This window comes from Mustela putorius, unplaced genomic scaffold (assembly GCF_011764305.1).
Source record: "Mustela putorius furo isolate JIRA1106 unplaced genomic scaffold, ASM1176430v1.1 tig00001009_pilon_pilon_pilon, whole genome shotgun sequence".
Taxonomy (NCBI): Eukaryota; Metazoa; Chordata; class Mammalia; order Carnivora; family Mustelidae; genus Mustela; species Mustela putorius.
Window position 1 is genome coordinate 1,261,462 of NW_025421529.1, and position 14,832 is coordinate 1,276,293.

The following is a 14,832-nucleotide window of genomic DNA, read 5'->3' on the forward strand; positions in this document are numbered from 1 at the left end:
ATATTGTTTGCTTTCTGTGGATTATCATCTTATTTTTTTTTTAAGATTTCTTTATTTATTTTAGACCTGTAGTGAGGAGGGACAAAGGAGGAAAGACAGAATCTCAGGCAGATTCTCCACTGAGCACAGAGGTATGAACCCCAGGGGCTCAGTCCCATGACCCTGAGATCATGATCAAGAGTTGAAATCAAGAATTGGATGCTTAACCAACTGTGCCACCCAGGTGCCCCCATTTTACTTTCTTGAAGATATTCTTTGAAGCAGAAAATTTTAATTTTTTTTCTCCAAGGAATCCAGCACAATTTATTTTTGAACTAAATAGGACAGATTGAGTGAAAGAAAGTTTTATCCTCAACTTTCCCAATAGACATTTTCTCCTCAGACTGCATGTTAACAATTTTAAGTCCCATCAGTGGCCTTCATGATATTCACAAAAGATGTACAAAGTGTGTCATTTGGTTGAAGAGTCAGGTTTGAAAATAATAATCTGTCCACTTCTAGTGCGTCAGATTTTTTTAAAGTATTCTCTCTGCCAAATGTAGGGTTTGAAGTCATAACTCCGAGATCAAGAGTCACATGCTCTGTGGACTGAGCCGTCCAGGTACTCCACTTTGCTTTAGAACAGCTTTCAAAACATGTTAGGATGCTCCCAGCTCATAACTGTTCATTTTTTATTCCTAAAATAACTTAGAGCAAGAGAATCATTTACTTTGTACATGTTAAAAAACAGAATTCCTCCCCCATCTCCTGTGTTCCTTGTGGGAAAAACTGGTCCATCCTGACAGACGAGGTGTCTGTGTCCTATTCTGGCTTCTCTGTTTTAAGTGACCAGAGAAAATGCTTTGTTGTTTTTATTTTGGCTTCAGCATAAGAGTACCAAGTGTCCCTTTCTTACTCATGTTCTTGATACGGCATGCAACACTGATCTTCTGCATTCAAGCAGTGAGCATTTCAGAGCTTTGCAGTTGCCTCCTTCACACACTGCCAAGCAGACTTCCCTCCCTGGAGCATGGTTCGACTGTGACAGATTACCATGGCAGACGTGCACCTGGTCCCTGTTTTTGGCCACATCCTCAGCTCCTCCTCGGGATGCCAGAGTCCCAGGGCCTGACCGCCTCCCCTGCTTATGGCTCAAGCCTGCCTGGGTGCCAGCCTAAAGGATTTAAAGTTTTACGAGGTCCAGTGTATCTGACTTTCTTTGATCATTTGCCTTTGGTGTCATGTCTGCTTCACTGCATGGTCCAAACTTTAGCTTTTCTGTTAAGGTCTGTGATCCACTTGGAGTTCACGGCATGAGAAATGGGCTGAACTTCTTTTCTTTGTATGTGGATATCCAGTGGTCTCAGCAGTATTTCAGTTCAGTGCTTCCCTGGTGAGCTGTCTTGTCATCCTTGCTCTTGGCCAGCTGACCCTCCGCATGAAGGTTCGCTTCTAGACTGATCCATCTGTCTGACCTTGTGACAGCACCACACCAGCTTCATGTCCAGAGCTTTGTAGTAGGGTTTGCACACAGGTGGTGGGGTCCACCAGCTCTGTTCTTTTTCAGAACCATTCTGGCTCTTCCGGGTCCCTTGCATTTCTTATGAACTTTGGGTTCACTGGCCAGCTTCTGCACGGGAGCCAGCTAGGAGTCTGACAGAAAGTGGACTCAACGTGGAACAGTTTTGCCATCCTGGCGATATAATTATTAGTGTGGTGTGAAAACACTGACATCTGCTGCTCTATTTTTGTGTTACTTGTTCCCTCTGTTGTTTTTTTCCTTCCCCCCACCCACCTCCTACAGGTTACCTAAATATTATCTCAGAACTCCATGGTGACTTCCGTGCACTGTCCCCAGTGTGCCTCACACAGACCCTTCGCCAGTCACTCTAGGTACTATGTTGTATACGTGCAGTTGGGCACAGTGTGCTGGCGTTGACGTGTAACTGGCCAGTGCTGTGTAGGAACCTAACCTGTCTTTATGTCTCTAACTTACAGACGATTTGTGGGAATCCCGTAGGGTGATTATCTTAACTTGGTGTACCTATTTGAGAACCACTTTTACATATTTTAGCCAGCTCAAGAGAAAAAGTGAGTGTATTTTAGTTCCCTGTATATTTACTCTATTTCTCTACCCTCCTTCCTGATGTTCCAGAATTGCTAGCTACCCTTTCCAGTTCCTTTCTGATTCGACAACTTCTTCAAGACATTCTTTCAGGGCAGACCTGCTAGCAGCAGTTTCTTTGTGGGTTTTCTTCCTCTGAGAGTAACTCAATTTCCTCTTTATTCCTGAAGAAAAGTTTCACTCAGTGTGGATTTTTGAACTGACAGTTCTTTTCTTTGAGCACTGAAAACCACTGTGCCACTTCCTTCTGGCTCCATGGTTTCTGACAAGAAGTGTGCTGTCATTCGATTTGGTTTTCTCCTGTAGGTGAGGTCTCTCACACCACTGTCAAGATCTTTTCTTTGTTTGTTTAACATAAAATGTCATAGTGATTTCTTTGGTATGCTGTGTGGGTCTGATTAGTGTATTTTGATCCTACGGGCTTATGTATTTCTGCCTAATTTGGGAAATAGTCACCCAATATTTGTTTTAGTACTTTTCCAGCTTGTAGTCTTGGGTTTGTTCTCATTGTTGTTTTTAGTGTTTTCTCTCTGCTGTTCTCTTCTTTGACCTTTAATCTCATGGATTCTTTTATCTTTCATCTCTAGCTGCAGTCTCCATCGACCCATTTTTTGTATCAGTAATTGTATTTCTAAGTTCAAAAATTCTCAGATACTTTACTGTGTCTTCTGTTTCTCTGCTAAGACTGTGGTTTAATTTATTTCCAACATGTCCATAATTGCTTGTGGAAATACTTTTCTGATGGTGCTTTAGAATCCCTGTCTAGTAATCCCATCAGTTTCATCTTGGCTTTGGCATTTGCTTGTATTTTTTATTTAAGAGGAACATTTCCTGGTTCTTGGCGGGGTGATTCTTCATTGTATCCTGGACAACTCTGGGTCTTTGTTTAGTTTTCCCTGATGATGCCCTGGGAGTAAGAAGCTGATTCCTCTTAGGGCACCTGGGTGGCTCTGTGGGTTCAGCTTCCAACTCTTGATCTCAGCTCAGGCCGTGACCTCAGGGTGGTGTGATCATGCCCCATGTTGGTTGAGATTCTCTCTCTCCTTCCCCTCTCGCCTTCTGTCTTCCAGAAAAAAGAAAGAAAGAAAAACACTGATTCCTCTTACTGCCATGTGAGGGCAAGAGACCCAATTCCCCACTTGGCCCTAGTTTGTACCTTACAGTAGTTACAGACACCTGTCACTGCTGGCTGGGGGTGGGATTTCACTTCCCTGCACCTGTACCCTGGCTGGGAGAATTAGGGTGGGGTCTTGTTACTGGCCCCCTCTACTGAGCCGGTACAGTTTCCCTTGTTACCTGTGACTCCTCACATACGTTTTCAGACACTGCTCCAATTAGGGGAAAGCACACTACAGGACAGCTCACTGAGGGAGGACGTCCATGCCCTGCCTTTTTTTAACTAAGTATCATTGACACGCAATGTTGTATTAGTTTCAGGTGTTGTATTAGATTTGACTGGTGAATGTTGTGCCCAGCACAAGCGTAGCTACCATCTGTGTTGGTATTACAGTATCATTGACCATATTCCTTAGGCTATACCTTTTACCTCCATGATTTATTTGCTCCATACTGGAAGCCTGTACCACCGTCTCCCCCAACCCTGCCCTCTGGCAACCATCCCTTCTCTATTTATGGGTCTGTTTCTGCTCTTTGATTATTCTTTTGCTTAGGTGTTTAGATTCTACATGTAAGTGAAGTCATGTAGCGTTAGTCTTTCTCTGTCTTATTTCACTTTGCATAATACCGTCTAGCTCCATCCACAACGGAGTCTTGCAAATGGCAAGACTTCATTCTTTTTTGTGGCTGAGTAATAGTCCCTGGTGTGTGTGTGTGTGCGTGTGTGTGTGTCCTCTTCATTATCCATTCATCAGTGGAGAGACCCTTGGGTTGCCTCCATATTTTGGCTACTATAAATAATGCTGAAGTAGACACAGATATCTTTATCACTAGTGTTTTTATTTTTGGGTAAATACCCAGTACTGGAATTATTGGATCATATGGTAATTCTATTTTTAATTTTTGAGGAACCTCCTTACCGTTTTCCAGAGTGGTTGCACCAATTTGCATTCCCACCAACAGTGCATGAGGGTTCCCCTTTCTCTGCATGCTCACCAACTCCTGTTTTCTCCTGTGTTGTTAATTTTAGCCATTCCATATCTTAATGTGGTTTTGATTTGTATTTCCTTATGATGAGTGATGTTGAGATATTTTGGTGTGTCTTTTGGCCACATGGATGTTGTCTTTGAAAAAATGCCTATTCAGATCTTATGCCCATTTTTTAATTGGGTTGTTTGTATGTTTTGGTTATGAGTTATATATCTTTTGCATATTAACCCCTTCTCAGATGTATCATTTGCAAATATCTTTTTCTATTCAGAAGACTACTTTTTTGTTTTGTAAGTGATTTCCTTCACTGTGCAGAAGCTTTTTATTTTGATGTAGTCGCAATAGTTTGTTTTCACTTTTGTTTCCATTGCCTCAGGAGACATATCTGTAAATATGGTACTAAGGCCGATGTCAATGTGATTTTACTGTATATGTTTTCTTTTAGGAGTTTTATGGATTCAAGTCTCCATTTAATCCATTAATCCATTGGGAGGTAATGTTTGTGTCTGGTATTAGAAGGGGTCCTGTTTCATTCTTTGGCATGTGGCTGTTTTCACACCATTTGTTGAATTTGTTGAGACTGTCCTGTTGTCTATTCTTGACTCCTTTGTCACAGATTAACTGACCGCATAAGTGTGGGTGTATTTCCGGGCTCTCTGGTCTGTTCCTTTGATCTGCATGTCCGTTTTTGTGCCAGTACCATGCTGTTACGATTACTACAACTTGGTCATAAGTCCTGAAATCTAGGATTGTGATACCTCCAGCTTTGTTCTTATTTCTGAAGATCACTTTGGCTAGTTGAGGTCTTTCGTCATTCCATACAAATTTTAGTATTATTTGTTCAGTTCTGTGAAAAAAATGTTCTGGTATTTTGATAAGGATTGCATCAAAATGTCTGTTGCTTTGGGTAATGTGGATTTTTTAGCAGTATTAATTATTGCCATCCGTGAGCATGGTATGTATTTCCATTTGTTTGTGTCTTCAGTTTTTGTTTTTGTTTTCAGAATACAAGTCTTTCACTTCCTTGGTTCAAATTATCTGTAAAGTATTTTTGGAATATTCGTAAATGGGATTTTTTCCAAATTTCTCTTGCTGCCACTTCGTTATGGGTATTTATTTTTTTTTAAGAGTTTATTTATTTATTTGATAGACAGAGATCACAAGTAGGCAGAGAGGCAGGCAGAAGGAGAGAAGGAAGCAGGCTCCCTGCTGAGCAGAAAGCCAGATGTGGGGCTCGATCCCAGGACCCTGAGATCATGACCTGAGCGGAAGGCAGAGGCTTAACCCACTGAGCCACTCAGGCGCCCGGGTATTTATAGTCGTAAACTACTTCTTGCTGCAGTTTTGGAAGGTTGGGTGTTTGGAGTACTTTATCTGTTTCATGTAAGTTGTCCTATTTCTTGGTGTGAAGTTGGATATGATATCCCCTTATTTCAGGTGCTAAAGAATCTATGGTAATGCCTTTTTTGTTCCTGATATTGGTAATATGCAGTTTCTTTGTTTTATTCTTTTTTTTTTTTTAAGATTTTATTTGTTTATTTAATGGAGACCAAGAGAGCACAAGCAGGGGGAGGGGCAGAGGGAGAGAGAGAAACAGACTTCCTGCTGAGCAGGGAGCCTAATGCAGGGCTCAATCCCAGGACCCTGAGATCACAACGTGAGCCGAACGCAGAGGCTTAACCAACTGAGCCACCCAGGCGTCCCTCTTTGTTTTATTCTTGATCATTTCTTGTAAGGGTTTACTTTTTAAAAATAACTTCAAAAAACCATCTTTGGGCTCTGTTAATATTTTCTTTTTTCTGTTTTCAATTTCATTGATTTCTGCTTTTCTGTTCTACTTTGGGTTTAATTTATAACTTTTTGGATCAGAAGCATAAATCACTGATTTTAACCCTTTCTAAGACATTTTCAGATGCATGCATTAAGAGCTACAAATTTTCCTCATGACTGCACTGTTTGCATCCTGCCATTTCCTACATAAGGTTTTGTTTCATTCATTCCATTTTGTTTCATTCACTTTTCCAATTCCCTTTATTTAGAATTATGCTTAATCTCCAGATATTTGAGGAATTTGTATTAGTCTTTTGTCATTAATTTCAGATTTCATTTCTTTGGGGACAGTATGCTCTGTAGAGTTTCAGACCTTGGAATTTATTGAAATTAAATAATTTTTTCTTTTTTCTGAAAGTACTTTAAAAGAGAGTGCATTCAGTGGTTGGATAATGTTCAGTAAACACCAGGCTGAGTGAATTGAATAGTGTTTATGTTCTTACTAGTCATTTTTGTCTTCTTGCTATATTAATTATGGAGAAAATTTGTTAAAGTCTACAACTGTGATTGTCTATTTCTCCTTATAATTTTGTTAATTTTTGATCAGTGCATTTAGGAGTTTTGTTAGATATACATGTCTAGCACTAAGTTTTTTTGTCAAATTGACTTTCTTATTGTGTGTTGTCTGTCTTTTTCCCTGGTAACACGCTCTGTCTGAGAGCTTTCTTTTGGCACAATGTATCTCCCCCCGCCCGCCCCCGTCCCCAGTGTTTTTGATGTTTCTGTGTCCTTATGTTTCACAGTTTCTAATGTGAAAAAGATGCCGCTCTATGTTGTTGGTTTTTTCTTTAATCCAGGCTGACAATCTGCCTTTAAATTAGAGGATTTCATCTATTTATATGTACCATAATTACTAATATGGTGGAGTCTAACCTCACCCTCTTGAATTTTATTTTCTGCTTATGCCATTTGATCTGTGTTCCTTTGCTCTTTCTTTTCTGCTTCCATTTTCTTGCTACGAGGTAGATCTCTTGGTATTCGTGGATATTTCACAGTGGTCCATCAGTGCGGTAGCCACTAGCCACAGGTACTTTGGTTGAAAATTCAGTCCCCCCTTACGTCAGTCACACTCGGGTGCCTGTAGACCCATGTGCTTGTTACCACATTGAACAGGACAGGTTACTGCAGATTATTTTCAGTCAGAATTTCCCATAGTCCGATGTGAAAAGGGCAGCATTCTAGTCAGAAGACGTGTGTTCCCGTTGTGTTTACTGCTTATGGGCTTGTGTCTGTAACCCTAAGAGACGCTGCTCTTAGCCTCAGTTTTCTTTTCTGAAACAGGCAGAGTGCTTCCTGCTCTTCTGCTTCGTGGGTTGCTTGTGGAAAAGAACACTATAAAAAGGCTAACTGCTTTATAAAGGCTAAAGTGGTTCTCAAGAAAACATTAACACTCAGTTCACTGTGTTTCTATGTTTTGTTTGGGCTTTTAGGTTGCTGACAGAGCTGGAGTCCCCTTCTTGGTGGCCCTTTAGCTCCAAGCTTTGGAAGATGCCGGCAGAATCGAAGCCCAAGAAAGGCACCGCAACGGCTGGTCCCAAAGCTCTTGGAAAAGAAGGGGTGGTGGTCCGAATTCCTGCTGTTGTCTCCCAGGGGACTGGGTGTCATGTTAAAGCAGGAAGTCTCACCCTCCTTGTGTCGGGGTTGGAAATCCATGACTCAAGCTCTTTGCTCATGCACAGATTTGAAAGAGAAGATATAGATGACATTAAGGTTCACACGCCTTATGAAATTAGCATTCGCCAGCGGTTCATTGGGAAGCCAGACATAGCTTATCGCCTAATATCCGCCAGGATGCCAGAGGCTCTCCCCATTTTGGAGGTGCAGTTCAGCCAGAAGATGGAGTTGTTAGAAGGCGCCTTGATGCCCAAAAGTGCCAGAATGTCTTCCCTAGCAGAGAAGGGCTGCACCGTCTGGCAGGCGGGTGAGTGAGTTCCGGCCCGGCTCGGCCTGTGCACTAGTCTCCAAGGTCGAGGTTGGACACAGCGCATGCCTGCAGTGCACCACTGACTGTCCATTGTTTGTAAATGAAGACCCTGCAGATCTTTCTCCCTAGTCCCAAAGCTCTGGTGTGTCTCGCACCTGAGGGCTGGATAGGTTGTGCCTGAGGTTGGCAGGGTTTGGTGGCCCTTTCAGAACAGAGGAAGGCTCCACATGAGGCTTTCCTCCTTTCCACCATGGGACTTGCTGGCACCGACCTGCCCACCCTGGTGGGCGTCCAGTCCCTCCACCCCTGAGCGCAGCATCAGAGTCATCCCGGCCCACCTTCCAGGGACTTGTTTGCAAATCAGTCTCTGAAAACTGCGGCATAGTTTCTTTGGGTCTGCAGGTCTTCTCCTGTCCCTCCAAGTCTCTCTGTGGGGAGCATGGAGCTGGGCAGTTGCAGCAGGGGTCCTGGGTTCAGGGTCCCAGCCCAGGGTCGTCTGACATCCCGGGTTTGCCATCTGGATGCTGTCAGGTGGCATCTCGTTCATGTGTGTTCTCATGTGATTGACGGTGACATGGAGAGTCTGATGCTGCTTACTTGTTTTCGGGCATCATGAGTTTTCTCTGTGGATTGCCTTGTCTGTGTTTGTTTTCTGCTCTGCTGTTGCTTGGTTTCCCGGCTCTGTAGGAGTCCCTGCCATGCTGTAGCTGTGCGTCCCGTTGGCTTCGGAAGCTACCTGTCCCTCTGCCAGATTGTCATTCTCCATGACAGAAATCCTTACCTGGGTAAATTCCCCGTCAGCTTGTTTTGTGCCCAGCCTGAGAAATCACAGAGTCACAGAATACCCTATTTTCTGCTACTGTCCCAGGTGACCTTGTGTCTGTGTTACCGTGATCCTGCTAAGAGGCCAGTAGTCCTTCCTTATTAACTCTGATTGCTGGATGCCTGTTACAGGAGGAGTATGTTTATGACTGTTCTAGGTTCTTTTTGCTCTGAAGTGATTGTTTTTCAGTGCTAATGTGTAACCTGGTTCCCTAACACATACATATTTTTATGTTATTCTACATGACTTCGTGTTTCAAGAGAAATGTACCTGAAAATAGATGTGGTCCCATAAGCACCAAAGTATCAAAAGTGTTAGTGTACTAATATAATTTCGTGGCATTTCCAGATTTTTCTCTGGCCCTTTTCTCAAGGCAGTACTGGGCAGCCCATAAAGGGGCTGAGAAGGGTGGGCAGTTGCAGTGAGCCTGAGAGAGGCCTCAGGCAGGACATTGTCTGCCCTTACCCTCCTGTTTCTCTGGGAGGGGCCTGGGTCATGAGGAGCCCCAGGGCTGGTAGCGCCTCCAGCCATTCATTCTGCCAGTGCTTATGGGGAACTCCCTGGGCCAGGCACTCACCATCCTGTTCTCTCAGAGCTCTAGCACATTCGTGGGTGGTTCCAGAGAGAGGACACGGCACAGAGTGTCACGAGACAGTTGGCAGGGGAAGCACATACCATACAGGGGAGAAGAGGCTGGCTGGGCCCGCTCTGACCCTGCGTGTCCAGGTGCAGACAGGGAGGGAGGGTGGAAGGTACATGCCAGGACTGTGGTCCCCCGGCAGGAAGCCAGGTGAGTGCAGGTTCCCCAGAGCCTGCCGTTGGGAAGGGCACACGGGCTGCACGTCTTCCTCCTCGGGGAGAGCACAGACAGCCTCCCTCATGAAAGGTCAGCCAGTGCTGGGCCCTCACCACATCCTCAGACACCTTCCCAGCAGGACCTGGACTGGGAATATGTGGCTTCACCTATCACTGTCACAGACCACGGTATGTGTGCAGAGGGAACGGGACCACATTGTGATGACAGATGGGTGTTCACCCTGGTGCTCACTTGAGCCTCGGGGGCGGGAGCAGGGGGAGTTCCCACAGTGTGTCTTGTTTACGTGGACCGAGAGGTGCTATCTTCCCTCGGTGAGGCACCCTGCCTCCAGAGTATGGGGGTGCTTGTGGGGGAGGAGGGGAAGCAGGGAGGAGTCCAACACGTGGGACAGTGTCCCGCTTGCCAAGGGCTCCGCGGGAGGTCTGGGCAGGCCCTCTCTGTCTCCCCTACTGCTCTTTGCCAGCACCGGTGTTTTCCCTCTCCCACGCTGGAAAACAGGCCGTGGAGGTGGAAACCATGACTTGACTTCTCAGAAACAGATGCCTCTCCTCCAGAAGCCGGTTGGGTAGAATGCATGGCCAGCAGGTGGCAGTGTTGCCACGGGACCCGGGTTTGCCTTGAGTCAGTATCTAGAGAACTTTCCAGAGACCTCCAGTCCTGCGTGGTGGAGGTGGATCGGCCAGGGTCAGGCGCCAGGGTCTCCTGGGCTTCGGGGGCTGGGAATGACACTGGTGGACTGCATCCACCCTGGGGAAAAGCAGTGGAAAATGGCTGTTTGTGTGTATATAGCACCTTTAAAGTAGGGTCTTTTCAGGCTTGGGGACAAGCTGGGAGGATGGTCCCCTGCAGCTGCCTTCCTCTCTGGCACAGCTAGCAAGTCTGTCCACCATCTCTCCAGATCCCCCCGTGCTTGCTGTCCCAGGACCCTTGTCTGGACTCATGTGACCTGTGGCAGCTCCCTGAGCTCTCCTTGTTTTGAGGGTCTCAGCAGTTTGCAGGAGTTGTGCTGAAGTTTTATAGACTGTCTCTCAGTCTGTGTTTCATGTTGTCTCAGGGTCCTGGCATGACAGATTTTAGGAAGAAGACTTCACAGCATGGCCCATGCGTAGCATTTTATGGTCTTTTTGGTACTTATTTTTGTCTTTGTTGTTTGCCAACTGCCGCCTTGGAGAGAAGCCTTCTCTGACCACCTCATTTAAGAGGCAACACTAGCCCTCTGGTGGTCTGCCACACTTTCACGCTGGGACATGTACTCTCTGGACTGGACCCAGCTGGTCTCCTGATGACCACCTCTCCAGTACCCAGAACAGCCCCTGGCATCAGGAGCACTCACATCTATGTCACAGTAATACACGTTGGGGACACTGTCATTTAAGACTTGGGCTTCAAGTGGTAGAGTTCCAATCCCAGGACACAGACACCACGCTGACCACAGACAGGCCCCCCCACCCATGTGGTCACTAGGACACGGACATCACGCTGACCTCAGGCAGACCTCCCCCCCACACCCGTGTGGTCACTAGGACACGGACATCATGCTGACCACAGGCAGACCCCCCCTTCCACCTGTGTGGTCACTAGGACACAGACACCATGCTGACCACAGACCCTCCCTGTGTGGTCACTAGGACATAGACCCCCATGCTGACCACTGACAGACCCCCCCCAACTGTGTGGTCACTAGGACACAGACACCACGCTGACCTCTCACAGACCACTCCTGGCCCCTGTGGACCTTTGGGGGCTGTCGGTTCTCACCCACTTGATTTTCCGAGGACTCTTGCTTGGGTCCAAGATACATTTGCCGAGGGCTTTACTTTCACTCTGCTGAGTAGGCTTGCCCTCTCTGTTACCTTCCTGCAGTGTTGAGGGCTTGGGCACTTGGGATTTTGTGGAAGGGCTTCCCACCCCAGTTCTCTAATCTTCTGGGTCCATCCCTGGGTAAGGTAGGCATTTCCTTCCCTGTGTCATGAATGGGGCTTTTGGGTCCCAGGGACAAGGGGGAAGATGGGCCCGTGAGCAGACAGGCTTTTGGGTGAGGGTGGGCTGGGGAGTTCTTGCTCAGATGCAGACCTGTCCATAAAGGACACTGGCATCTGCAGATGCCCCTGCTAGCCCAGCTGTTGTTCCCAGGAAATGAGATCATGCGTAAGTCCCCTTGCAGCTTGAACACTTTGTGCTGATTGTGTTTGACTGTGATCATTAGTGGCTCTAGAGACAGAAACCATCTTAATCAATGTTTTCAGAAGATAGCTCACAGCGTTGAACTGAGTCGGTGACTCAGGTCTCAATACAGAGTACCAGGGGTGCCAAGCTCCGTGCCAGGTGTCATCCTGCTGGCCATGAAAGATACTGTGACTCAGTGTATTCCAGGAAGAAAAATTCTCTGTTTGGGCTTTCTGCTTAAGTAAAACCTATTCCATTAAATATTCAAAGAAATATTAGCATGTCCCTCCGGAAGATAGCTCTGGGTCTTGGAATGGAAAGCACAGCAGTGCTAAAGGGACCCAGGGCCAGGCCCACATGTGAGTCAGATGTGGGCCTTGGTCTCAGAAAAGCAGTGCGGTACCAAGCACGTTAATATCAAAGGTGCTCAAGTGGAATGATGGCAGGACAGATGAGGGAAGGTTGTCACTCATAGAGACACAGTCACACTTGTGCTAGGGGCTGACTGTGTATGTGATGTGTGCAGATGAGGAGCAGGGCGGGCAGGGCCCCGGGGCCAGGGACGGAGTGGCAGTGGGCCAGGGACAGAGAACCAGTGGACTGGGGACAGGGTGCCAGAGACAGAGGGCCAGTGGACCACAAACAGGGTGCCAGGGACAGAGGACCAGGGGGCTTGCTTGGGACAGGGTGCCGGGGACAGGGCACTAGCAGGCCGTGGATGGGGAGCAAGGGATGGGGACCGGGGATGGTGTGTGAGCCTCCAAGGAGGGGGCTGCCAGGCTGGCTGGAGCAGGAGTCCAGGAGCCTGGGGAGTAGAAAGCTGGGAAGGGGAGAGCCAAGGCCTAGTAGGGAGGTGGAACCAGCGTTTGTCATCACATTAGCACCAAGGACTGGTTAACATCGTGGGCATGGGTTGGCCTTTTCTTGAGGCTAATAATAGCTGGTAGTTCACGTCTGCGTTTGCTATTTCTGCCATCATGTCTTCCAGCTCACTCTGACGGTTTCAGAAAAGTGCTTGTCATTATGTAACGTTTTAGGTAGTGACATTTAGATCCCATGAGGCTGAACAGTGCTGATTTGCATGCTGCAGAAAGTTCCTTGCTAATTAAAAGCCGTTAGGGAGCGGGACTCGGACAGAGCTTTGAGGTTTAGAACACAGGTTGTGAGATCAGTTTGCTGGGTTGCGATCAGCTTTTATTTTTCTTACAGAAGGACGTAGACAAGCAGACATCCATTGCATGGTGTACAGTAAGGGTTTTTTCTGGCTTCCTGAATACACCTGCGGTGTGGTGGGTCTCTGTAGGCTCTCCCAGGGCGCACACAGAGCAGGGGGGTTTCTACACACAGCTTCCTCCAGCAGAGGCAGGCCGGAACCCATAGTCCTGCCTCTGCACAGCTCTTGCTCATGCTCCAGTCCCCAAGCTTTCTGCATCGGGCCTAGTCCCTCTTCTGCTCCAGAACCCTGAGAACCCTGTGTCTTCTCGCTCCAGCCTATGTCTCTCCTGGTCGAGGCCATGCTTTCTTTGCTCAGCTAGGCTGTCTTCAGGGATTACTTTGAGAAATGAGCATAGCGGGGATATTTCTGTGTGTGCTGGGGATGGCCAGTCTGGCTCCTACTCTTCAGGCCTGGTCCTTCCCCTCCTGATGGTGTGTTCATCACGCAGCTCTGCTCCCTGCTGCCAGGGTCCTGTGGGCCCTCTGGGCCTCCCGTTGCTCAGGAGCAGAGAAGTGCTCAGAGGAGCTGGTCTGGCCTCTGGATAGCCATCTGCCTCCCGACATCGCTGTCCATGAATGTGGCTGTGCTGTGTCCTGGGGGGAGGCGCAGGCCCTTCTCTGGGCCCTGTGGTGCCAGGGTTGGGGTTCGAGTCAGCGCTTCAAACAAAGGACGGGTTGCACGCCACGGCAGTCTCCGAGATCTTCTTGGTTATCACCGCATCTCCAGGCTGCCCTTCCACCCCTTGGGGAGCCTGGCCAGGTGCAGGCCCCTGAGTGGGGCCTGGCCATGTGCAGGGCTCTGATGCACCCCCACATCCATGCAGCCACACAGCCAGTGTGGCTTGGCCCATCCCACTGGCCCTTTCCTGCACTCAGAGAGCCTCAGCACCATGTGGGGGGCAAGATGATGCCACAGTTTCCAGCAGGTTGTTCTGTGTGCGTTTCTCCAGGCTCCTACCTATAGCCCTTCCCTCAGAGAAGAGAAATGTCTGCACGCCGATGAAGGCCCTTTCCTGCAAGAGCAGTTATGGAGCCAAACCCAGACCATAGTCTGTGCCCACAGGGTGTGGAGGCAGCTTGGACAGGGGTCCGAGGGCATGGAGGCAACCCCTACCCCAGCTCAGCATAGCAGAGCTAAGCCCTGCCAGACCGTGGGTGAGCTGGAAACACTGCGTCTGTCCAGAGAGCCCTGATGGCCTCCCATGGGAAGGTCTGAAAGTTCTCACGTGGTTCACACCTCTGGACGATGTCATTGCCGTTTGGTTTTCCATTTCAGCATCTGGGCTGATGGACCGTGCTGTGCACCGCGAGCCCTGCTTGGCGAGCCAGGAGGCCCAGCTGCTTCCACCGCAGATGAGTGAGCCATTGGTTTCCGAGGGGGATGCCCAGGAGCTAAGACAGGTACTGTGTACTCACAGGGTCACCATGCCCCTGCATGGGGCTCCTTCCTGCCTGCACACAGCTCCCCGCTGCGTGATGCTGGCCCCTCATCAACAGGGCCTGCTGTGTGCCCACCCGCTTTGTTCTCCTCTCTGGAGCTGGAGAACATAGAGCAAGAACAGTGCCCAGTAGAAGCTCCTGTGTTTCCTGGCATGCACATGCGGTCAGCCTATGGCTGCATCCCCCTTTAGAATGTGTGCATATGCCCATGTACATGTGGGCTGTGAGTGTGGGATATGCAGGCACATGGTGGCTTTCTGTGTGTGTGTATGTGTGTGCTGTCCCCGTGTGTGGTAGAGGTACATGTGTGCACATGTGTGTGCTCTGTATATATGCTGTGTCTGTCCATGTGTGTGTTTGTGTGCATACTGTACATGCATCCATGTGCGTATTGCGCAGGTATGTCT

The 14,832-nt window shown here is 47.9% G+C and overlaps 1 protein-coding gene across 3 annotated transcripts in view; it reads left to right on the forward strand.

The window, feature by feature from the left end:
* SNAP47 (synaptosome associated protein 47) overlaps positions 1-14,832 on the forward strand; it is a 49,134-nt gene that overhangs the window by 17,589 nt on the left and 16,713 nt on the right. For 2 of the 3 annotated variants that reach the window (XR_006608616.1, XM_045086943.1), the window contains exons 3-4: positions 7,471-7,961; positions 14,262-14,386. Coding sequence is in view for 2 of the 3 variants with exons in the window: in XM_045086943.1 (XP_044942878.1) it covers positions 7,471-7,961; positions 14,262-14,386 (616 nt within the window). In the remaining variant the exon portion in view is untranslated. The remainder of the gene's footprint in view (positions 1-7,470; positions 7,962-14,261; positions 14,387-14,832) is intronic. The other variant, XM_045086944.1, reaches the window with a different exon arrangement.